The 24683-nt window shown below is 45.9% G+C and overlaps 1 protein-coding gene across 3 annotated transcripts in view; it reads right to left on the bottom strand.

Annotated features, from left to right (window-relative positions):
- Window positions 1–24683, bottom strand: part of LOC115163618 (chloride channel protein 2) — a 182934-nt gene that overhangs the window by 37196 nt on the left and 121055 nt on the right. For all 3 annotated transcript variants that reach the window (XM_029715644.1, XM_029715646.1, XM_029715645.1), the window contains 8 exons: window positions 24335–24460; window positions 21282–21366; window positions 19195–19296; window positions 18696–18780; window positions 17968–18123; window positions 9563–9632; window positions 9223–9333; window positions 8021–8234 (listed from right to left, as the gene is read on the bottom strand). In XM_029715644.1, coding sequence (XP_029571504.1) covers window positions 8021–8234; window positions 9223–9333; window positions 9563–9632; window positions 17968–18123; window positions 18696–18780; window positions 19195–19296; window positions 21282–21366; window positions 24335–24460 — 949 coding nt within the window. The remainder of the gene's footprint in view (window positions 1–8020; window positions 8235–9222; window positions 9334–9562; window positions 9633–17967; window positions 18124–18695; window positions 18781–19194; window positions 19297–21281; window positions 21367–24334; window positions 24461–24683) is intronic.

The raw sequence follows: 24683 nt of genomic DNA, 5'->3' as shown, positions 1-24683 counted from the left end.
GCTAGCTCATCTGGGCTTGCTGCTGTTAGCAAGCAGTACTGCAGTAGTCAGACATGACACGAATTACCAACATAGCTGGATCCTTTATTCATTAATGCACTACACAAACTTTTATGAGAACAGTCAGCCATCGAATGCTTGCTACCTAACGTTAGCTACCAAATCAATCAATCAAATGTATTTATAAAGCTCTTTTTACATCAGATATCATAAAGTGCTTATACAGAAACCCACCCTTAAACCCTAGAGTTGAAACAAGCTAGCTAGCTAACGTTAGCTAGCAGGAATTTTAGCTGGCCAGGTTGTGTTGAAGGCTAGCTAGCTAGCAACATCCTATCAAACCTGTCATCTGGTTTGCTTGGTTAGCTAGCTAGCTTTTATTGTATTTAACCTTTATTTAACTAGGCAAGTCAGTTAAGAAAAAAATATTATTTACAATGATGGCCTACCAAAAGGCAAAAGGCCTCCTGCGGGAACGGGGGCCTGGGATAAAAAATAAAAAAATAAATACAATGTAAATATAGGACAAAACACAACACAACAAGAGAGACGGGGGTGGCAGCGTAGCCTAGTGGTTAGAGCGTTGGACTAGCAACCGCAAGGTTGCAAGATCGAATCCCTGAGCTGACAAGGTACAAATCTGTTGTTCTGCCCCTGAACAAGGCAGTTAACCTACTGTTCCTAGGCTGTTGTTGAAAATAAGAATTTGTTCTTAACTGACTTGCCTAGTTAAACACAACACTACATAAAGAGAGACCTATGACAACAATTTAGCAACACAACATGGTAGCAGCACAAAACGTGGTACAAACATTATTGGGCACAGACAACAGCAAAAAGGTAAAGACAACAATGCAGCCACAACTGACAGTTAATAACATATGCCATGACAATCGAGGTAGGAATTAGCTAGCTAGCCTGTTATGCTAGTGATTACGTTAATGTTAGCAAGCTAAAAATCTTTGCTAAATACATGGGTCTGGCTGGCAGTGACAGGAGTATCGGGTAACGTTAGTTACAGCATGGTGAGGGTGAATAAAATTCTTCAACATCTTGCTAGCTAGCAACATTACCGAAGCCAGCTGCACAGTCACAGCTACCGAGCAACATTACAATATTTCTCATTTCTGGAAGCAGTGGAAACCCAATTCGAGCTAGCCAACCAAGGCCAGCCCATCCTGGGTTGACTACAGTACAAACGGAAACGGGTCTTAACTTCTTTGGGATAGGGGGCAGTATTTTCACGGCTGGATAAAAAAACGTACCCGATTTAATCTGGTTACTACTCCTGCCCAGAAACTAGAATATGCATTAGTAGATTTGGATAGAAAACACTCCAAAGATTCTAAAACTGGTTGAATGGTGTCTGTGAGTATAACAGAACTCATATGGCAGGCCAAAACCTGCGAAGATTCCATACTGGAAGTGCCCTGTCTGACAACTTGTTGTCCTTCTGTTGCATCTCTATCAACATTACAGCATCTGTGCTGTAACGTGACACTTTCTAAGGCTTCCATTGGCTCTCTAAAGCCGCCAGAAAGTGGAATGGGGTGTCTGCTGTCTCTGGGCAAAGTACAGCAGCAGAGTTTGTAAGTGGTCAGCCTGGGGACAGTGAGACTGGAGATGCGCATTCACGAGACTTCTCAATTTTTTTCTTTCAGCCTTTGAATGAATACAATGTTGCCCGGTTGGAATATTATCGCTATTTTACGAGAAAAATAGCATAACAATTGATTTTAAACAGCGTTTGACATGCAACTAAGTACGTTAATGGAATATTTTGAATTTTTTTGTCACGAAATGCGCTCGCGCGTTACCCTTCGGATAGTGACCTGAACGCACGAACAAAACGGAGGTATTTGGATATAACTATGGATTATATCCAAAAGTCCTTGGAGTGCATTCTGACGAAGAACAGCAAAGGTAATCCAATTTTTCTAATAGTAATTTTGAGTTTAGGTGACCCCGAAGTTGGCGGATGTCAAAATAGCTAGCCGTGATGGCCGAGCTATGTACTCAGAATATTGCAAAATGTGCTTTCGCCGAAAAGCTATTTTAAAATCGGACATAGCGATTGCATAAAGGAGTTCTGTATCTATAATTCTTAAAATAATTGTTATGTATTTTGTCAACATTTATCATGAGTAATTTGGTAAATTCACCGGAAGTTTTCGGTGGGTATGCTAGTTCTGAACATCACATGCTAATGTAAAAAGCTGGTTTTTTATATAAATATGAACTTGATTGAACAAAACATGCATGTATTGTAAAACATAATGTCCTAGGAGTGTCATCTGATGAAGATCATCAAAGGTTAGTGCTGCATTTAGCTTTGGCTTGGGTTTATGTGACATATATGCTTGCTTGGAAAATGGCTGTGTGATTATTTGTGTCTATGTACTCTCCTAACATAATCTAATGTTTTGCTTTCGCTGTAAAGCCTTTCTGAAATCGGACAATGTGGTTAGATTAACGAGAGTCTTATCTTTAAAATGGTGTAAAATAGTTGATTGTTTGAGAAAATTGAATTGTGGTATTTTAGTTGGTTTTGTATTTCGCGCCGTGCGATGCCATTGGCTGTTGGCTAGGGGTTACGTCTGTCCTCAACAGGTTAAGAGGTGTGGTCATTAGAGTGTGGATGGTTGATCATTAGTTAACAGAAACAGAACAGATACATTGCTTCAGGTAATATTGAATGTCAGCCATTCTCTAACAGGCCTTTAATGATAAATGAACAGGAGAGGTGACAGAGCATCCTGCATTCTCACAACTCTGAGAAAACTGGTCTACGTTGTCATTTTTGTGCCAACTGCTGTCAGTGTGTTTGTGTGTACACACCTGCACATTGTGTAACTACATGTTGTAACTTTGTATAATCTACATGTAAATGAGAAATTATGTAACAGCACAATGAAAAACAACACGACCTACACTTAGCTCACATAACAATGTCTAATGACGCACAGGCACACACACACACACACACACACACACACACACACACACACACACACACACACACACACACACACACACACACACACACACACACACACACACACTCCTGGTCCGCTTTGTCCCCTGTGGTGAAATCAAAGCATAGTGGGTGGTGTGAAGGAGAGCGAGAGAGAAAGAGAGAGACAGTGAGAGAGAGAGAGAGAGAGAGAGAGAGAGAGAGAGAGAGAGAGAGAGAGAGAGAGAGAGAGAGAGAGAGAGAGAGAGAGAGAGAGAGAGAGGACAAGAACAACCAACCCAGCAAGAGGAACTAACCAAGCAAGAGAAACCACAAGTCCCCTCACTAGTCCCCAACCCAGCAAGAGGAACCACTAGTCCCCTCACTAGTCCCCAACCCAGCAAGAGGAACCACTAGTCCCCAACCCAGCAAGAGGACCCCCAAGTCCCCTCACTAGTCCCCAACCCAGCAAGAGAAACCACTAGTCCCCTCACTAGTCCCCAACCCAGCAAGAGAAACCACTAGTCCCCTCACTAGTCCCCAACCCAGCAAGAGGAACCACTAGTCTCATCACTAGTCCCCAACCCAGCAAGAGAAACCACTAGTCCCCTCACTAGTCCCCAACCCAGCAAGAGGAACCACTAGTCCCCTCACTAGTCCCCAACCCAGCAAGAGAAACCACTAGTCCCCTCACTAGTCCCCAACCCAGCAAGAGGAACCACTAGTCCCATCACTAGTCCCCAACCCAGCAAGAGAAACCACTAGTCCCCTCACTAGTCCCCAACCCAGCAAGAGAAACCACTAGTCCCCTCACTAGTCCCCAACCCAGCAAGAGAAACCACTAGTCCCCTCACTAGTCCCCAACCCAGCAAGAGAAACCACTAGTCCCCTCACTAGTCCCCAACCCAGCAAGAGAAACCACTAGTCCCCTCACTAGTCTCCAACCCAGCAAGAGGCACCACTAGTCCCCAACCCAGCAAGAGGAACCACTAGTCCCCTTACTAGTCCCCAACCCAGCAAGAGAAACCACTAGTCCCCTCACTCGTCCCCAACCCAGCAAGAGAAACCACTAGTCCCCAACCCAGCAAGAGGAACCACTAGTCCCCTCACTCGTCCCCAACCCAGCAAGAGGAACCACTAGTCCCCAACCCAGCAAGAGGAACCACTAGTCCCCTCACTTGTCCCCAACCCAGCAAGAGAAACCACTAGTCCCCTCACTAGTCCCCAACCCAGCAAGAGAAACCACTAGTCCCCTCACTAGTCCCCAACCCAGCAAGAGGAACCACTAGTCCCCTCACTAGTCCCCAACCCAGCAAGAGGAACCACTAGTCCCCTCACTAGTCCCCAACCCAGCAAGAGGAACCACTAGTCCCCTCACTCGTCCCCAACCCAGCAAGAGAAACCACTAGTCCCCTCACTAGTCCCCAACCCAGCAAGAGGAACCACTAGTCCCCTCACTAGTCTCCAACCCAGCAAGAGGAACCACTAGTCCCCTCACTAGTCCCCAACCCAGCAAGAGGAACCACTAGTCCCCAACCCAGCAAGAGGAACCACTAGTCCCCTCACTTGTCCCCAACCCAGCAAGAGGAACCACTAGTCCCATCACTAGTCCCCAACCCAGCAAGAGAAACCACTAGTCCCCTCACTAGTCCCCAACCCAGCAAGAGAAACCACTAGTCCCCTCACTAGTCCCCAACCCAGCAAGAGAAACCACTAGTCCCCTCACTAGTCCCCAACCCAGCAAGAGAAACCACTAGTCCCCTCACTAGTCCCCAACCCAGCAAGAGAAACCACTAGTCCCCTCACTAGTCCCCAACCCAGCAAGAGGCACCACTAGTCCCCAACCCAGCAAGAGGAACCACTAGTCCCCTTACTAGTCCCCAACCCAGCAAGAGAAACCACTAGTCCCCTCACTCGTCCCCAACCCAGCAAGAGAAACCACTAGTCCCCAACCCAGCAAGAGGAACCACTAGTCCCCTCACTCGTCCCCAACCCAGCAAGAGGAACCACTAGTCCCCAACCCAGCAAGAGGAACCACTAGTCCCCTCACTTGTCCCCAACCCAGCAAGAGAAACCACTAGTCCCCTCACTAGTCCCCAACCCAGCAAGAGAAACCACTAGTCCCCTCACTAGTCCCCAACCCAGCAAGAGGAACCACTAGTCCCCTCACTAGTCCCCAACCCAGCAAGAGGAACCACTAGTCCCCTCACTAGTCCCCAACCCAGCAAGAGGAACCACTAGTCCCCAACCCAGCAAGAGGAACCACTAGTCCCCTCACTCGTCCCCAACCCAGCAAGAGAAACCACTAGTCCCCTCACTAGTCCCCAACCCAGCAAGAGGAACCACTAGTCCCCTCACTAGTCTCCAACCCAGCAAGAGGAACCACTAGTCCCCTCACTAGTCCCCAACCCAGCAAGAGGAACCACTAGTCCCCAACCCAGCAAGAGGAACCACTAGTCCCCTCACTAGTCCCCAACCCAGCAAGAGAAACCACTAGTCCCCTCACTAGTCCCCAACCCAGCAAGAGGAACCACTAGTCCCCTCACTAGTCCCCAACCCAGCAAGAGAAACCACTAGTCCCCTCACTAGTCCCCAACCCAGCAAGAGGAACCACTAGTCCCATCACTAGTCCCCAACCCAGCAAGAGAAACCACTAGTCCCATCACTAGTCCCCAACCCAGCAAGAGAAACCACTAGTCCCATCACTAGTCCCCAACCCAGCAAGAGGAACCACTATTCCCCAACCCAGCAAGAGGAACCACTAGTCCCCTTACTAGTCCCCAACCCAGCAAGAGAAACCACTAGTCCCCTCACTCGTCCCCAACCCAGCAAGAGAAACCACTAGTCCCCAACCCAGCAAGAGGAACCACTAGTCCCCTCACTCGTCCCCAACCCAGCAAGAGGAACCACTAGTCCCCTCACTAGTCCCCAACCCAGCAAGAGAAACCACTAGTCCCCTCACTAGTCCCCAACCCAGCAAGAGAAACCACTAGTCCCCTCACTAGTCCCCAACCCAGCAAGAGGACCACTAGTCCCCTCACTAGTCCCCAACCCAGCAAGAGGCACCACTAGTCCCCTCACTAGTCCCCAACCCAGCAAGAGGAACCACTAGTCCCCTCACTAGTCCCCAACCCAGCAAGAGGAACCACTAGTCCCCTCACTCGTCCCCAACCCAGCAAGAGGAACCACTAGTCCCCTCAATAGTCCCCAACCTAGCAAGAGGAACCACTAGTCCCCTCACTAGTCCCCAACCCAGCAAGAGGAACCACTAGTCCCCAACCCAGCAAGAGGAACCACTAGTCCCCTCACTCGTCCCCAACCCAGCAAGAGAAACCACTAGTCCCCTCACTAGTCCCCAACCCAGCAAGAGGAACCACTAGTCCCCTCACTAGTCCCCAACCCAGCAAGAGGAACCACTAGTCCCCTCACTAGTCCCCAACCCAGCAAGAGGAACCACTAGTCCCCAACCCAGCAAGAGGAACCACTAGTCCCCTCACTAGTCCCCAACCCAGCAAGAGAAACCACTAGTCCCCTCACTAGTCCCCAACCCAGCAAGAGAAACCACTAGTCCCCTCACTAGTCCCCAACCCAGCAAGAGGAACCACTAGTCCCATCACTAGTCCCCAACCCAGCAAGAGAAACCACTAGTCCCATCACTAGTCCCCAACCCAGCAAGAGAAACCACTAGTCCCATCACTAGTCCCCAACCCAGCAAGAGGAACCACTAGTCCCCAACCCAGCAAGAGAAACCACTAGTCCCCTCACTCGTCCCCAACCCAGCAAGAGAAACCACTAGTCCCCAACCCAGCAAGAGGAACCACTAGTCCCCTCACTCGTCCCCAAGCCAGCAAGAGGAACCACTAGTCCCCTCACTAGTCCCCAACCCAGCAAGAGAAACCACTAGTCCCCTCACTAGTCCCCAACCCAGCAAGAGAAACCACTAGTCCCCTCACTAGTCCCCAACCCAGCAAGAGGACCACTAGTCCCCTCACTAGTCCCCAACCCAGCAAGAGGCACCACTAGTCCCCTCACTAGTCCCCAACCCAGCAAGAGGAACCACTAGTCCCCTCACTAGTCCCCAACCCAGCAAGAGGAACCACTAGTCCCCTCACTCGTCCCCAACCCAGCAAGAGGAACCACTAGTCCCCTCACTAGTCCCCAACCTAGCAAGAGGAACCACTAGTCCCCAACCCAGCAAGAGGAACCACTAGTCCCCTCACTAGTCCCCAACCCAGCAAGAGAAACCACTAGTCCCCTCACTAGTCCCCAACCCAGCAAGAGGACCACTAGTCCCCTCACTCGTCCCCAACCCAGCAAGAGAAACCACTAGTCCCCTCACTAGTCCCCAACCCAGCAAGAGAAACCACTAGTCCCCTCACTAGTCCCCAACCCAGCAAGAGAAACCACTAGTCCCCTCACTAGTCCCCAACCCAGCAAGAGGACCACTAGTCCCCTCACTCGTCCCCAACCCAGCAAGAGAAACCACTAGTCCCCTCACTAGTCCCCAACCCAGCAAGAGAAACCACTAGTCCCCTCACTAGTCCCCAACCCAGCAAGAGGCACCAAGAGATTTAAAGAGAATGAGAAAAAGACAGAAGGAAACAAAGGAGGATAAATAGAAGTAAAAATAAAGTGGGGAGAAAGAGAAAGAGGGGGATAGATAGATAGTTATAATATATAGATAGATAATTAACGTAGATAGATAGATAATTAACGTAGATAGATAGTTAACGTAGATAGATAGTTAAAGTAGATAGATAGTTAACGTAGATAGATAGTTAACGTAGATAGATAGTTAACGTAGATAGATAGTTATAATATATAGATAGATAGTTAACGTAGATAGATAGTTATAATATATAGATAGATAATTAACGTAGATAGATAATTAACGTAGATAGATAGTTAACGTAGATAGATAGTTAATGTAGATAGATTGATAATTAACGTAGATAGTTAACGTAGATAGATAGAAAATTAACGTAGATAGTTAACGTAGATAGATAGATAATTAACGTAGATAGTTAACGTAAATAGATTGATAAATAGAAGTGTGGTCCTACGTACTCGTGGTGTCCCCAGCCCAGCTCAGGGAGGTAGGGTAGTTTCTTGATCCTGATGATGGAGTCATATAGCGAGGGCTGGAGAGACTGGGCCACGGCGTTGGCCAGTATTACCGCTATCATCACCGGCAGGATGTGGCTGATCTGACCCGTCAGCTCAAACACAATGACCGCTGTCGACACCGTGTGGGTCACCGCTCCAGACAGGGCCGCCGCGCCTGGGAGGAGAGGGGAAATGAGGAGAGGAAGGGAGGGGAGAGGAGAGAGGGGAGAGGATGAGAGGAAGAGAGTTGGAGAGGAAGGAATGGGTACAGATAAAGGTTACTGTCCATTGACATTAGTAAAGTAATATCAGTGCAATAATACATCTCATGCCCTCAACTCTACACTGAGCCTTCATCAATAATACTGGAACAACAAAGTGAGGAGGGGCGATGGGGGAGGGAGGTATGAGAAGGGTGGGAAGGAGGAAGGGAGGAGAGGGGAGGGAGGGAGGAGAGGGGAGGGGAAGGGAGTGATGGATGGGGGATGGGCGAGATGACTGTACCTCACAAGGTCAAAGATAAAAAAGTTAAACATTTTAAACATCTTAAAAATTTTGTAACCGTTATTGAACAAAGAAAAATAGGTGAGTGGATATAATGAGAGGAAGAAGGAGGAGTGGAGAGAGTGGGCAGCAGTGATAGAGGAGGGAGAGAAGGTTGATTATTCCTAACTTCATAAGGATGGAGGGAGAAAAGAGAGCGCTATTTTAATTGATTGAGAGAGAAAGACAATGAGAGGGTAAATGTAGCCATGCTGAGATTAAAGAGAGGGAACATCAGACAGACAGAAAGCTGAGTTAGAGGTGAGTCAACAACATCAGCACCCATTAGACATAAACACAGTTGACATCAACCACTACACTGAACAACAGCATAATCAGCACAACCGTCAACAACAACGCTAACAGCAATATCACTCATAGCAACAATATTAAAGGGCATCTTGCCAAAGGACTTCTAAAGCGCATCATTTCGTTTTTATCTTTGACATAAATGTCTTTATATTACTACTGGGTCTAGCAGTGTCTTACTGTATCTGGCTTCCTACTTCCTAATTGTTACAATAATGGTGTCTAGATGTGTCTGGTCTTGAATAGGTATTGTTAATCTAGCTATACCAAACTTTGTCTTTGTGTGTGTGTGTGTGTCTACAGTAACTCACCCACGACGGCGTACCCTCCTGGCACTATGGGGTAGATGGTGCCATCAGAGTGGATGCCATCAGGGAACCAGGCGGCCATGCTCTCCCCAACCAGACGGCCAAACGCTGCCCCTAGAACACACACACACACACACACACACACACACACACACACACACACACACACACACACACACACACACACACACACACACACACACACACACACACACACACACACACACACAAACAGTTAATGAGCACGTAACATACTGGTTCACAGACACTCACAAGACTGCATAGCATAGCATGTTCCCAGGATTAACATTATTGCTGAAACACACACACACACTTCTCTTACCAATGACGAAGACGGGCATGAAGGCTCCACATGGCACAGGAATGGTGGTGGCCAGAGCAGACATCCAGAACTGAGACAGACACACAGATACAAAGTCACAGAGGGAACAGTGTGGCATTTCAGTCAGCCAACAGGACAATCCTCCATTTAACTCAGCAGACTTCTGATCAGTACTGTCTTTTTTCAGTACTGTCTTTTATTCTGCACTATAAAAGAAAATACTCCATTGTGATAGACTCATCTCTTCCCAGGCGTGAACTAGCTAACGTCGGTCCCCATCTGGGTGAGATTGAACTGTCACACACCGCCTTCATTTGATGAAAACCCTGAAATGAACTGAACTCTGGATAATGAGCGAGCTGATTGGAAGATGCGGTCACCACCGACGGGAGAGGCGGCTAATTAGAGACAAACAAAAGGAAATTTCAGTAGTGATAAGCTTGGGCCATCTTCTTGAACTGCACTGTTGGTTAAGGGCTTGTAAGTAAGCATTTCACAGTAAAGTCTACACCTGTTTTATTCGGCGCATGTGGCAAATACAGTTTTATTTTATTTACCGTATACTGGGATATTTGGAAAAATCCACGGGATGATTTTTGAATACCGTCTATTTATTTTGAAGTTTGTTGTGGAAATTCACCACTAAGGACTCAGACTCAATATAACATTTTCCCTCAAGTTTTTAAATAGATTTTAATATTTGTAGCTACTTGTACAATACGTTAGGAGATAAAGAAAACTGCATTCTTCATTTCACCTGTCACATTATTTTACATTATGAAACTTACCATAGTTCCCTAGAACAGTTGAGCCAGTCACGTTTGTTTGTAAAGAGCGCAACCGGAGAAAGCAGTGGAGGCTGCTTAGGGGAGGACAGTTCATAATAATGGCTGGAACAGAATGAATGTGTTTGATGTACAGTATTTGATACCATTCCACTGATTCCGCTTCAGCCATTACAACAAGCCCATCCTCCCCAATTAAGGTGCCACCGACCCTCTGTGGTAGCGTTCTACATCTATCGGCAAGTCTTCGTTGTGCAGCGCAAATGAGGTGAAGAAGTTACACTTGTATACAATTCACTAAATGTTTGCCATCAGATATCTTACAATGATTTTCTACCAGAAGTGAAAGAGCTCTGGATGAGTTCTGTACAGCTGGCACTTTTTCCCCGTGCTTCCTGCTAGCGTTTGTTTTCTTCTCCCCTCTGCTCCATGTACACATGCTGCTCTTCTTTAAGAAAAGCATGCATCACAACTTTGTTCATTTGCACAATTTGTCAAGTTCACTTTCGCTTGTAAATGTCCACACTCACCGAAAATGACATTTGGTAGCTACTAGCTATGCTTGTATAACTTTATGAGCTGGATTTGTCTGGATTTGCAATTAGTTTGTTGGTTTTCGCTCATTAGCCTTTAGCTAACAGCGTCGATGTGATTTTAATATTACTTGTGCTAATTTTGTTAGAATTCTAGTAATAGATGCACAATGGCCTTTTTATGTGTTTTTAGCACCCCTTTATGTGCTATGCCAGCAATACTGTAAATCCCGGGATGGCAGAGGAACGGTATGCCGGTATTACATTCTGGATACTGACCAAGCCTAGTCACCGGTGACAAACACACACACACACACACACACACACACACACACACACACACACACACACACACACACACACACACACACACACACACACACACACAACACGCACACCTTTCCAATATAGCCACAAGCCCACACATACAAACACCCCTACACAACTTTCACACAGGCCAAAGAAAAAGAGCTTCCTCTCCGGAAGCCACAGCTCCCTAGGGATTCAGTTTTTGCAAGGAGAGGATGGAAGTGTGACGTGGCCATTACATAAACCTCTCAACAACTATCTGCCTGGTTTAGAGGTTTAAATAGACCTCTTAATTACACTCATCTCTCTCTCTCCTTTCCATTTCCCCCATTCACATCTCTTTCTTTCTCGCTTTCTCCCTCCTTCTCTCTCTAGTTAGCAGTAATTAAGCCCAGCTGCCAGTGTGATCTAATGGATCTCTGTCAGTAACTCTACACCCTACACTGCTTTCACACCTATCCAAACACACACACACACACACACACACACACACACACACACACACACACACACACACACACACACACACACACACACACACACACACACACACTCACACACACACACTCACACACACACACACACACACACACACACACACACACACACACACACACACACACACACAAACAATTACCATGCACCATGATGGAAATGGTCAGAAATCTGGCAAAAACGACAATCTAACTTCTCAAAAATGTAAACACACAGTCTGGCCAGGCAAACTTCAATAAGGGAGAGAGGTTTAATGGATCTGGAAACTCATAACATGGGCTTAAGGTTATTACAGAGGTATGAACTAAGATGGCACCTGGAGGAGTGTGAGTGTGTGTGTAGAGAAAAGTAGAGCGAAGAAAATAAGTATTTGTCTGTGAGTGTGTATTTGTGTGTAGTGCCTTTCTGTACTTCTTTAAGACACACACACATAATTGCAGAGTGGACACTGCTGTAAGTCAATCCACTTATTCAGTTTAAGTTTACAGGGTTCCCTAAAACTGAATAGTCTAACCTAACAGTAACACAGCTCTCTCTTCCAACACTCTCCTTTTTCATCTGCCTCCACACCACCACTTCCTTTCTTTCTATCCCTCTCTCTCTGGTCTCTAAAGAGAAGAGAGTAGACCAGGCTCGGTTTCTGTTGACTGCCTTGTTTGATATAAAATCATTATTACTGCTCTAGTAATTAGTCCCCTCTGTTTTGCATGCACACGCACGCACACACACAGGTGAGAGGCAAATAATTTAGGCAGCGTGCGATGACGTCACGTCCCCTTCATTGGCAGTCGCTAGGACAGCAGGCAGGGCAGCTATTCCCATGGTGATGGGCGGTGGTGACGTTGGCCTCCCTGCCCAGTGACAGTCACCCTGGGTTCTTACCTCCCTGCCACAGGGTTGCCTAGGCGATGCTCTTGCTGACTCACGCAGGTATGAGCAGACAGATATGACTTCATTATTACTGTATCATCATGGAATATCACCTACAGTACTATACCTCAGATATGACTTTCAGACCAGGTGGACCTTGGGATGCTGCAAGAAGGGACTTCAACTACTAAACACGCACACACACAACGTAATCCCAAATCACAGAATCCCTGATTACTGACCTTATGTGCCAGAACCAACAACCTTTACAGAATAACAGCGGAAGGTGGTCATAAAATAGCTGATGCAATCACTGCAAAACAACGGGAACATCCACCCCATCAACATCCTACTGTAACATTCTCCTGTAACATCCTACTGTAACATTCTCCTGTAACATCCTACTGTAACTGTACTGTAACAGTCTAATGCATAGCAGCTATAGTCCTATCCTATTTCTCCTTCATACTCATCTTAACAATTCCTTTAAAACTCCCCTTTTCCTAGTTTCGTTTGACTCTTGCTTCCTCCATGTCTCTTCTCTAACTCTGTTCTCGTCTGTCCTTTCTCTCACTCACTAGGCAAAAGCACAGACAGACACACAGTAAAAGTGGGCCACAGGTGAGTGTGGGCCTGTAAAAGGGAGATGTCTATGGTAATGGAGAGGTTTATAAGGTTTATAGAGAGCCAGGCAGAGCTGGAGAACACACACAAACAAGAAGTCGTCGCCGGTAGACATTGACGCGCTGTTTCTGGCTCCTAAGAAACGTTTGAGTCTTCTTTTTTGTTGAACTTATCCCAGAGGCTGCTCCAAGATGCCGCCGGTGAAGAAGAGGTATTCGGAGTGGACTTCTAGTCCGAATCAGGAGGCTAGCACACCATACACAGCTTCCATGTATATTACTCGCTGATGTTCATCCCTGGACAATAAAGTAGACGAGCTCAGGGCGAGGATCTCCTTCCAGAGAGACATTAGAGACTGTAACATACTCTGTATCATGGAATCATGCCTCTCTCCGGATATACTGTCCCCGTCCATACAGTAGGCTGGGACAGCAGGCAGGGCAGCTATTCATCGCACAGCTAGGAATAAAGAACTCTCCAGGAAGAAGGAAGGCGGAGGTGTATGTATCAGGATTAAATACTCAAGGTGTGATTGTGAAAATGTATAGAAACTCAAGTCCTTTTGTTCACCCAACCTAGAATACCTCCCAATCAAATGCTGACCGTATTACCTCCCAAGAGAATTCTCTTCGGTTATCGTCACAGCCGTGTATATTCCCACGTAGGCCGATGCCACGATGGCTCTCAAGGAGCTACACTGGACTTTGTGCAAACTGGAAACTGCATAATCTGACGCCGCATTTATTGTAGCTAGGGACTTTAACAAAGCAAATCTGAAGAAAACGCTACCGATGTTCTATCAACACACTGCCTGCAGTACTTGCGCTTTAAAACTCTAGACCATTGTTACTCTCCCTTCTGAGATGGGTACAAGGCACTCCCCCGCCCTCCCTTAGGCAAATCAGATCACGACTCATTTTTGCTCCTCTCTTCCTATAGGCAGAAACTCAAACAGGAAGTACCCATGCTAAGTTCTAATCGACGCTGGCCTGACCAATCGAAATCCATGCTTCAAGATTGTTTTGATCACCTGGACTGGGATATGTTCCGGGTTGCCTATGAGAAACCCTATGACGTATACACTGACACGATGACCGAGTTCATCAGGAAGTGCATTGGGGATGTCTAACCATGGCTAGATTGCAGCATTTGCACAAAATTGAAAGCACGAAACACTGCATTTAACCACAGCAAGGTGACTGGGAATATGGTCAAATTCAAACAGTCCAACATGCCCTTCGTAAGGCAATCAAACTGGTAAAATGTCAGTACAGAGACAAAGTGGAGTCGCAATTTAAATGGCTCAGACACAAGACGTATGAGGCAGGGACTCCAGACAATCACGGATTGCAAAGGGAAAACCAGCCATGACGCGGACACCTATATTTTGTTGCATAGGGCGGGGTTCAGACCCAGGGCCCCGAGCTTAAGGGGGTACTATGGTGTGGAAGACTGAGGTGTAGTCAATGAACAGCATCCTTACATAGGTATTCCTCTTGTCCAGATGGGATAGGGCAGTGTGCAGTGCGATGACGAACGCATCGTCTGTGGATCTATTGGGGCGGTAAGCAAATTGAAGTGGGTCTAGGGTGTCGGGTAAGTTGGAGGCGATAAGATCCTTGACTAGTCTCTCAAAGCACTTCATGATGACAGTCTGGGCCGGCAGCCTTGCGAGGGTTAACACGCTTAAATGTCTTACTCGGCCACGGAGAAGGAGAGCCCACAGTCATGTCTGAGCCGTTGAATTGCGACTCTACTTTGTATCTATACTGACGTTTTGCCTGTTTGATACCTTATGGAGGGCTACCTACACTGTTTATATTCGGCCATATTCCCAGTCACCTTGCAGTCATTAAATGCGATGGTTCGCACTTTCAGTTTTGCGCGAATGCTGCCATCTAACCTCAGTTTTTGGTTAGGGTAGGTTTTAATAGTCACAGTGGGCACAACATCTCCTATACACTTCCTGATAAACTCAGTCACCATATCAGTGTATTCGTCTATGTTGTTCTCAGAGGCTACCCAGTCCGCGTGTTCAAAACAATTTTGAAGCGTGGATTCCGATTGGTTAGACCACCGTTGAATAGTCCTTAGCACGCGTTCTTCCTGTTTGAGTTTCTGCCTATAGGAAGGGAGGAGCAAAATGGAGTCGTGATCAGATTTGCCGAAGGGAGGGCAGGGCCTTGTAGGCATTCCAGAAGTTGGAGTAGCAGTGGTTGATTGTTTTAGCAGTGCGAGTACTACAGTCAATGTGTTGATAGAACTTTGGTAAAAAAAAAATCTAATTTGCTTTATTAAAATCCCCAGCTACAATGAATGCGGCCTCAGGATATGTGGTTTCCAGTTTGAATAAAGTCCAGTGAAGTTCTTTGAGGGCCATTGTGGTATCGGCTTGAGGGGGCATATACACGGCTGTGACTATAACCTGAAGAGAACTCTCTTGGGAGGTAATACGGTCGGAATTTGAATTAGAGGTATTCTAGGTCGGGTGAACAAAAGGACTTGAGTTCCTGTATGTTATCACAGTCACACCATGAGTAGTTAATCATGAAACATCTCGGGGAGAGATATTTATTCCTGTCTGCGTGATGAACTGAGAACCCAACTGGCTGTACGGACTCAGACAGTATATCCCGAGAGAGCCATGCCGCTCTGGAAGGAAATCCTCACCCTGAGCTCGTTAACTTTATTATCCAGACTGAACATTAGCAAGCAATATACTGGGAAGCGGAGGGTGGTGTGTGCGTCTCCTGAGTCGGACTAAAAGTCCACTCTGAGTACCCCCCTCTAGTCGTAATGCTGGTGAGTTACCGCCACTTTGATATCCAAAAGTTCTTCCTGGCTGTATGTAATAACACAAAACATTTCCTGGACTAATAATGTAAGAAATAACACATAAAAAAAAAATACTGCAAAGTTTCCTAAGAGCTAGAAACACGGCAGCTCTATCCGTTGGCGCCATTTTCTACCATTTGTGTGTGACAGAACCAGAGGACAGTCTGTCGCCCGGGCCCCTAGGGGCCTCCAAAGGCCCTACTCTTATTCCCACTCCAATTACTGGGCTGCCACCACCCTCCAACAGAGGACTGGAGAACGACTGCAAAAAACCTATTGGGGTCAAAAAGTTGTCTCAATGCAGTGTGATAGCTAAAAATGGTCAGTCTGCAATAGAGAAGACAGCCTATGAGTAATATCATAGAGAGAATAAATCCATATAAAGTCTGTCTGTGTCTGTCTAATAAAAGCTTGGTCCATTTGCATAGTGTGGGAGAAACAAACTACCACTGGGCGCTTTAAACTACACCATGTAATTAGACATCATCCCAGCAGACACGCTTTGTGTGCGACTGAGTTAGTGTGTGTGTGCGTGTGTATATGTGGGTGAAGTTGACTACATATGCATGTACGTGTGTGTGTGTAACTACGTCACAGCAAAGGCCAAAAATACGACCTCAACAGTGGACACACACACAAAGTTAATGACATCGTCCATTACCGCTCCAGAAATACTGCTCCATATACAGTACCCCCCCCCCAGAGAAGCTGGCGTGGTCAAGTTGGGAGCGACGTTGGAGGAACAGGGGGGGATGGGATAGAACAGTACCATCAGGGGGGTAATTTAGGGTAGAGTAGATTGGTCTCACTGTGTTCCAAAAAGTATAAAGACATTTTCTTTTCAGATTATTTGAGATAAAGTACAGAAGACAAAAAAAGAAAGTGAGCTAGGATGAGCGAGAGAGCGAAGGAGAGAAAGAGAAAGTGTATAGAGTATTTATCTTCCATTACTTCAGGATCATCACACTCAATATCTAACGCTTATATAACTTTATCCACCCACTTTTGTCTCTCTCTCCCTCTGTGGTTCCTTGTTTCTCTCTCTATCCAGGGACTTTAACTGCATTACACAGCCTATTGTCTCTCTCACACACACACAACACAGCGAGCGAACAAGATTTACAACAGCAGTTCTGCGGTTCTCTTTTAAAAGGGGACATTTCGTTTGAGCTGCTAGAACCTGGATAAACAAAGGTTACATAAAAACCTAATCAAATTCCAACAAGGTAATAACCTGATGCTTCACCTGCCCACATATTACACTGGGCTGGGTCTCAATACTCCACAACCCTAACCCTCACATAACACTGGGCTGGGTCTCAATACTCCAAAACCCTAACCCTCACATAACACTGGGCTGGGTCTCAATACTCCACAACCCTAACCCTCACATAACACTGGGCTGGGTCTCAATACTCCAAAACCCTAACCCTAATAACACTGGGCTGGGTCTCAATACTCCAAAACCCTAACCCTAATAACACTGGGCTGGGTCTCAATACTCCAAAACCCTAAACCTCATAACACTGGGCTGGGTCTCAATACTCCACAACCCTAACCCTCACATAACACTGGGCTGGGTCTCAATATTCCACAACCCTAACCCTCACATAACACTGGGCTGGGTCTCAATACTCCAAAACCCTAACCCTCATAACACTGGGATGGGTCTCAATACGCCACAAGCCGTACCCTCATATAACACTGAGCTGGGTCTCAATTCTCCACAACGGCCTCCTCTCCTTTAATTTAAATGAATGGACAGGATCCTGCCATATTACCTTCACCTGTCATGTCAATGGGAAGAACGTTACTTCAGACTATTGAGACACGCCAGTTGTAGTGGGAAGGGAGTAAAGTAACAGGGAATTAATAAAGAACAGGTGATTTTAAAGAAGAGAAGAGATGAGAACAAAGTGAATGATGATGATGATGATGATGATGGTGTGCCTACCTTCATTACGATGAAGAGGACGAGGGTGACAAAGACATTGACCTGGGGGTGATTCCAGGCCTGGGAGTTGCCAATGTAGTCAAACCCCTCGGCTATGCCCTGCTTGGCCCATGTCCGGTTGTCTAGCAACGTCACCAGGGACTCCTTCTGGGTCAGCTGCATGGGGGAAACAGGAAGTGACAACATATCAGACAAACAGAGGGCTAAAGTCAACAGGCGTTTTTTATTTCTATATATCCCATATTGGTCCCTAGCTCCTAACGCAAAGGATTTAAGTAGATCTGAAAGGATTGGATAGGTATAAGCAACACATCAAGAATTCATCCTAGCCTTTCAGAGGGAATGGTGAAGCGATTACATTAGTGCTATCCCAATCTACATGAAATGCCATGGGGAGGTGCCAGGAGGTGATTTCAAATTGGGTACAACACATCCATTTTATTAGGAAGACCATTATGGAAAGCGGTTTCACTTTAGGCAATGGATGTGATGATTTAATTTGAAGTGGTTTGGCTTAAGGCTTGTGAAGTTGAGTGGGGGGCTGGAAGAGGGTATGTAGTTGTGTGTGATGCTGTAGCTAGACTTTAGGGAGCAACAGAATCAACAGCTTATTGTAGCAGAAACACACCAAGAGTCTGACACCCTCTCCTTACAGAGACAGAAAGAGGAGAGGGTGGGAGGTAGACTCTGCCTCTATGTAAAGAAATACAAATCTGAGTGGAACTAACCTTTCCTGCCATGAACTGTCCGAAGCCGGGGGGAAAGGTTAGCGTAGACACCAGCAGAGTGACCAGGGCTGGGTACAGCAGACGCCTGAGAGAAGAGGCACGAGGGAAGGAGGGGGAGAGGAGGAAAAAGCAAAAGGGTGTTTAGTCATTACTGTTTACTCTTCAAAACCAAACTGTCCCCAAACCCTTCCCACGGCTGATTGATGTACAGAACATTACATTCATTTAGAAATCTGAGAATAGTTAATTAATCAGTCTGATAGGGAGATGAGTAAACACCATTCATTAATAAACACTTGTCAAGATGAATGTCTTCATTTTTCTCTGCTGTGGAGAGATCTGCATCAATAGAGCTGATTTCACAGAGTAATCTATCTATGTCTGCGCGCGTGCGTGCGTGTGTGTTTGCGCTAGTGTGTGTGTGTGGGACATTAGGATACAGGGACTCTCTGGGACCCAGTAGGGGCTTCTATCTGATATTGATGACATCATGACTTACTTCTTCATGAGGAACTTGTTGATGGTCTTCTGTTTCCTGATGAACTGGACTATCAGTCTGTTCAGGTAGACAAACAACGCCCCGCCAAAACCACTGGCAATACTGTGGAGAGAGGAGGAGGGGAGAGGAGAGGGAGGGAAATGGAGAGAAGAGGGACTGGGTGATTCAATTAAGAAAATGTAAAGGTGGAGAATGAGAGAGAGACAGGGTTTCATGTATATATGTTTGTGTTTTAAGTAAGTAGCCAGTATGTGTCCACTTTGTGTAACTGTCAGTAGGAGAGGGAGACAGTTTCTCCAGCCACCAGAATCAAGCAAAGCCCTTTGAAAAGTACTTTCCAAAGTTCCCCCTCAGCTACAGCCAAGTATATGAATGCTCATAAATTCATGTTCCTGCATAATGAATTCTGTCAAATACTCCTGAATAAATGATGAATAGATGAGGGAGAATCATTTGTACATGTTTTAAAGCTATTCTCTGAAATGTGTGTGTGTGCGTGTGTGTGTACGTATAAGTGTGTGTGCGTGTGTTTGTGTCGCAGGAGCTTGGTGGCGCGTTAATTGGGGAGGACTGGCTCGTGGTAAAGGCTGGAGCAGAAACAGTGGAATAGTATCAAATACATCAAACACATGGTTTGATGCCATTCCATTTTCTCCGTTCCAGCCTCAGCCATGCTGAGGGGAGCCGTCCTCCCCTCAGCAGCCTCCACTGGTTTGTGTGTATGTGTGTGCACGTGGGCACGTATGTATACCTCAGAACACCGCATCTGAGTACCAGTCAAAGTTTGAAACATAAATCCAGTGGCTAGAAGGGGTTTACTACACAAAGGTTTTCCCCAGCTAGCATGTAGCAGAGATGACAAATTCCCCCTCTCTCTCTCTCTCTCTCTCTCTCTCTCTCTCTCTCTCTCTCTCTCTGAGTTAACTGAAACACTGACCGACTTTCCCCATAAGACATCAAGGCATTGGCGAGGGAGAGGATACTGAAATACACACATAAAGGGTCGTGCACAAACTCTTTCTCTCTCTAAATGTTAAATAAGACGGCTGTTCTCCGGAGGCAGCGTTTTGTTAGATTATGAGTCAAAGCTTCACTGCTCAGATCACGAGAGGGAGGACATCCACCAGACAAAAAGGAGAAAAGAGGAGAAAAAATAGGGATTTTCTTCTCTTTGGGAGCCCACGCAGAGTTAAGTAGTAGATGGCTGTTCTTTCTTCTGAGATGGAGAGAGAGAGAGAGAGACGAGAGAGAGAGGCTCTGGTCTAATTCAGTTATGTGGTAAGCCCGGAGGCTACGCTACTACGGTAACAGCAAGCTAAAATAAGATGTCCTAAATGCACCACCTCGCTGGCTGAATAATCAATGTTAGGTGACTAATGTCAGGAGGCTATCCTGAACACTCACACCAGCTTTCACCTGCTAACAAAGGCAACGTAGGGCTCACTGGCTAACAGAGGCAACGTAGGGCTCACTGGCTAACAGAGGCAACGTAGGGCTCACTGGCTAACAGAGGCAATGTAGGGCTCACTGGCTAACAGAGGCAACGTAGGGCTCACTGGCTAACAGAGGCAACGTAGGCTCACTGGCTAACAGAGGCAACGTAGGGCTCACTGGCTAACAGAGGCAACGTAGGGCTCACTGGCTAACAGAGGCAACGTAGGGCTCACTGGCTAACAGAGGCAACGTAGGGCTCACTGGCTAACAGAGGCAACGTAGGGCTCACTGGCTAACAGAGGCAACGTAGGGCTCACTGGCTAACAGAGGCAACGTAGGGCTCACTGGCTAACAGAGGCAACGTAGGGCTCACTGGCTAACAGAGGCAACGTAGGGCTCACTGGCTAACAGAGGCAACGTAGGGCTCACTGGCTAACAGAGGCAACGTAGGGCTCACTGGCTAACAGAGGCAACGTCGGGCTCACTGGCTAACAGAGGCAACGTAGGGCTCACTGGCTAACAGAGGCAACGTAGGGCTCACTGGCTAACAGAGGCAACGTAGGGCTCACTGGCTAACAGAGGCAACGTTGCGCTCACTGGCTAACAGAGGCAACAAAGACCTCACTAGCTAATTGAAGACAACTAAGACTCACCCAATGACAGCGAAGGCTGGGAGTTCCTGGAGGTCAAAGGGGAAGTCCAGACGGAAACGGGTTTTAAACAGAGCTGTGATGGTCTCTGTGTAGGAGGGGGGAGGGAGGGATGTAGAGAGAGTGATTCATCATTATCAAAATGCTTTTAAGGGGCTATATACAGTACAGACCTTACATCAATGATTGCTTGTGCCAATAGACAGTATACTGTATGGGTTGTTCCACGAAATGAGTGCCTATTGCATCCCTTAGATATTTGATGTAGAAGTTGTGCGCCAATATTGAATTTTAAAAGTATTTTAATATTTAATGAGGTGCCCTTTAATATAGACCACATGGATAGTGGCGCAGTGGTCTAAGACACTACATCTCAGTGCAAGAGGCGTCACTGCAGTACCTGGTTCAAATCCAGGCTGTGTCACATCTGGCTGTGATAGGGAGTCCCATAGGGCGGTGCACAATTGGCCCAGTGTCGTCTGGGGTAAGCCGTCATTGTAAGTAAGAATTCGTTTTTAACTGACCTGCTAAGTTAAATAAATCAGATTTGTTTTATATGAATAAAATCTTGCTAAAGTGCTAAAATTCTGCATTTTGACATGTTCCTCCGTGCACCCTCTGACTTCTAGGAAGATTTTAACCCACTTAACCCCTACGTTTCCCCATTATTGTAAAGCCCTAGTTATGCTGTAGCTTTGACAAAGTCATTTCTGAAAGATTATTATTTATTTCATGTGATTAGTGAATCATTTACGTCTGTCCCTCATTTTAATGTCAACCCTATTACGTGAACTGAAAAATTCAACATCTAATGATAGTGTAAACGCAGGAGAGCTGGCTGAACTATTTTTGACCATTTTCTGGTGTTTTTTCGGTGGAAAACTGAGCGGGTCGAGCATAACACGTCAACCTGTTACCCATTGATAGACAGGCTAGACATCTTAACAAAACAAATTGTGAAGCTTGCACTCAAGGGCCTCTTGCTGTTACACACAAGTTTCCATTCCCCATTTCACAAGGGGATTTATGGCCAATGTAACATCCCTGTTACTTTATTTGACACTTGATAGTCATTTTTTTATTTAACCTACTGAGATGGGAAAACTTGTTTGTGAAAAGTCTGTGAATTCAAAAGTTATTTTCACACATCTCAAAAGGCACCGAATTGGTGGAATGACCCATATACACTTAACAAAAATAAAACCCAACATGCAACAATTTCAGAGATTTTACTGAGTTACAGTTCAATTGAAATCAGTCAATTGAAATAAATTCATTAGGCCCTAATCTATGGATTTCACATGACAGGGAATACAAATATGCATCTGTTGGTCACAGATACCTTAAAAAAAGGTAGGGGCGTGGATCAGAAAACCAGTCAGTAGCTGGTGTGACCACCATTTGCCTCATGCTACGCGACACATCTCCTATGCATAGAGTTGATCAGGCTGTTGATTGTTTCCTGTTGTCCTACTCTTCTTCAATGGCTGTGTGAAGTTGCTGGATATTCGTGGGAACTGGAACACGCTGTCGTACACGTCGATCCAGAGTATCCCAAACATACTCTATGGGTGACATGTCTGGTGAGTATGCAGGCTGTGCATTATCATGCTGAAACATTAGGTGATTGTGGTGGATGAATGGCACGGCAATGGGCCTCAGGATCTCGTCACGGTATAGCTGTGAATTCAAATTGCCATCATTTAAATGCAATTGTGTCCGTTGTCCATAGCTTATGCCTGCCCATACCATAACCCCACATCCACCATGGGGCACTCTGTTCACAACATTGACATCAGCAAACCGCTCGCCCACACAACGCCATGCACGGTTTCTGCCATCTGCCCAGTACAGTTGAAACCGGGATTCATCATTAAAGAGCACACTTCTGTGAGAGAGAAATTAACATGTTTACCTGTTTTGTTTAATATTAACAATTATACATAACAAATATGGGATGGTTTCCACTCCAGCTATCTGCAGCTAGTCTGGGTATGGTCAAGGACATGGTGTTAACTCAAGATAGAGATAGCTTGAGCTGACAATTGATTTATGCCATAGAATGAGTTGGTGTTTCTGTACTGTGAGGTACGAGTTCAGAGCCCTCGTCTTGAGGGCCAAACTCTGGTTTCCATACAATGAGAACAGTCTTTACCGCAGATACTGTCTGCTGTGAATTATTCATTTCTTTCATACAAAATCTAATCTTTTGACCCATTCCATACATCTGTTGTTTGTCATGAACATTCAGGAGGATGTACTTTGCTATAAAATTCTGTGGCTCAAATCTGTTTGTTGGGCTCTCAATGAATCATCTAAGGGTGGTTCGTCGACCAGCTTCATTATTACAATAATTAATCGATGTAATTAATACATTTTGAATAAAGTTATATCCTGATAGGCGATTGACCTTGTCTCTACTCATTATTAATTTGAATTTCCATGACACTTCTCTAGCGTGCCAATGGCCATCGAAGGTGAGCAGTTTCTACAGTTTGTGAAGAAATTCTTCAGTTGTTCAAACCCAGTTTCATCAGATGTCCGGGTGACTGGTCTTAGACTATGTGGAGGTCCTGGGCTAGCGTGGTTACACGTGGTTTGGAGTTGTGAGGCCGGTTGGCAGTACTACCAAATTCTCTAAAACGACATTGGAGGAGCCTAATGGTAGAGAAATTAACATTCAATTCTCTGGCAACAGCTCTGGTGGACATTCCTGTAGTCAGCATGCCAATTGCACGCGCCCAAAAAAAACTGGAGGCATCTGTGGCAAAACTGTGTTGTGTGACAAAACTGCACATTTTAGAGTGGCCTTTTATTGTCCTCAGCACAAGGTGCACCTGTGTGATAATCATGCTATTTAATCAGCTTCTTGATATGCCACACCTGTCAAGTGGATGGATTATCTTGGCAAAGGAGAAATGCTCACGAACAGGGATGACAAATAAGCTATTTGTGCATATGGAACATTTCTGGGATATTTTATTTCAGCTCATGAAACAAACACTTTACATGTTGCGTTTATATTTTCATTCAGTATACATGTAGACCGGTCTTACCCTCGTCTTTATTCCACACAGCCAGGACTCTGAAGATGAAGGCACTGAAGGTAGCAGCGAAGAACCCTCTCCAGTAATTCCTCACCGCAAAGAACGTAGATGTTACCTCAATACTGAACAGCACACCTACAAAACACACACACATTAATCAATTTCTCAGGAACACACAGGAACATGATCAAAGTAACTATGTGAAGGGGGAAGAGCAAACCTTGCAATCTCTGACCCAGCCAGTGTATCTGTCAGTGAGTGTTATCCCACTGGGCACACCGCGTAATTTCAAGCTGAATAATTGTGTAATATTTAGTTGAGACGTTGATCAATGAGATCACAACCTATATATTTACCC

The sequence above is a fragment of the Salmo trutta genome, chromosome 26, assembly GCF_901001165.1.
Source record: "Salmo trutta chromosome 26, fSalTru1.1, whole genome shotgun sequence".
NCBI classification, from domain to species: Eukaryota; Metazoa; Chordata; class Actinopteri; order Salmoniformes; family Salmonidae; genus Salmo; species Salmo trutta.
The sequence above is the reverse complement of the archived record's forward strand: the minus strand, read 5'-3'. Positions and strand labels throughout refer to the sequence as shown.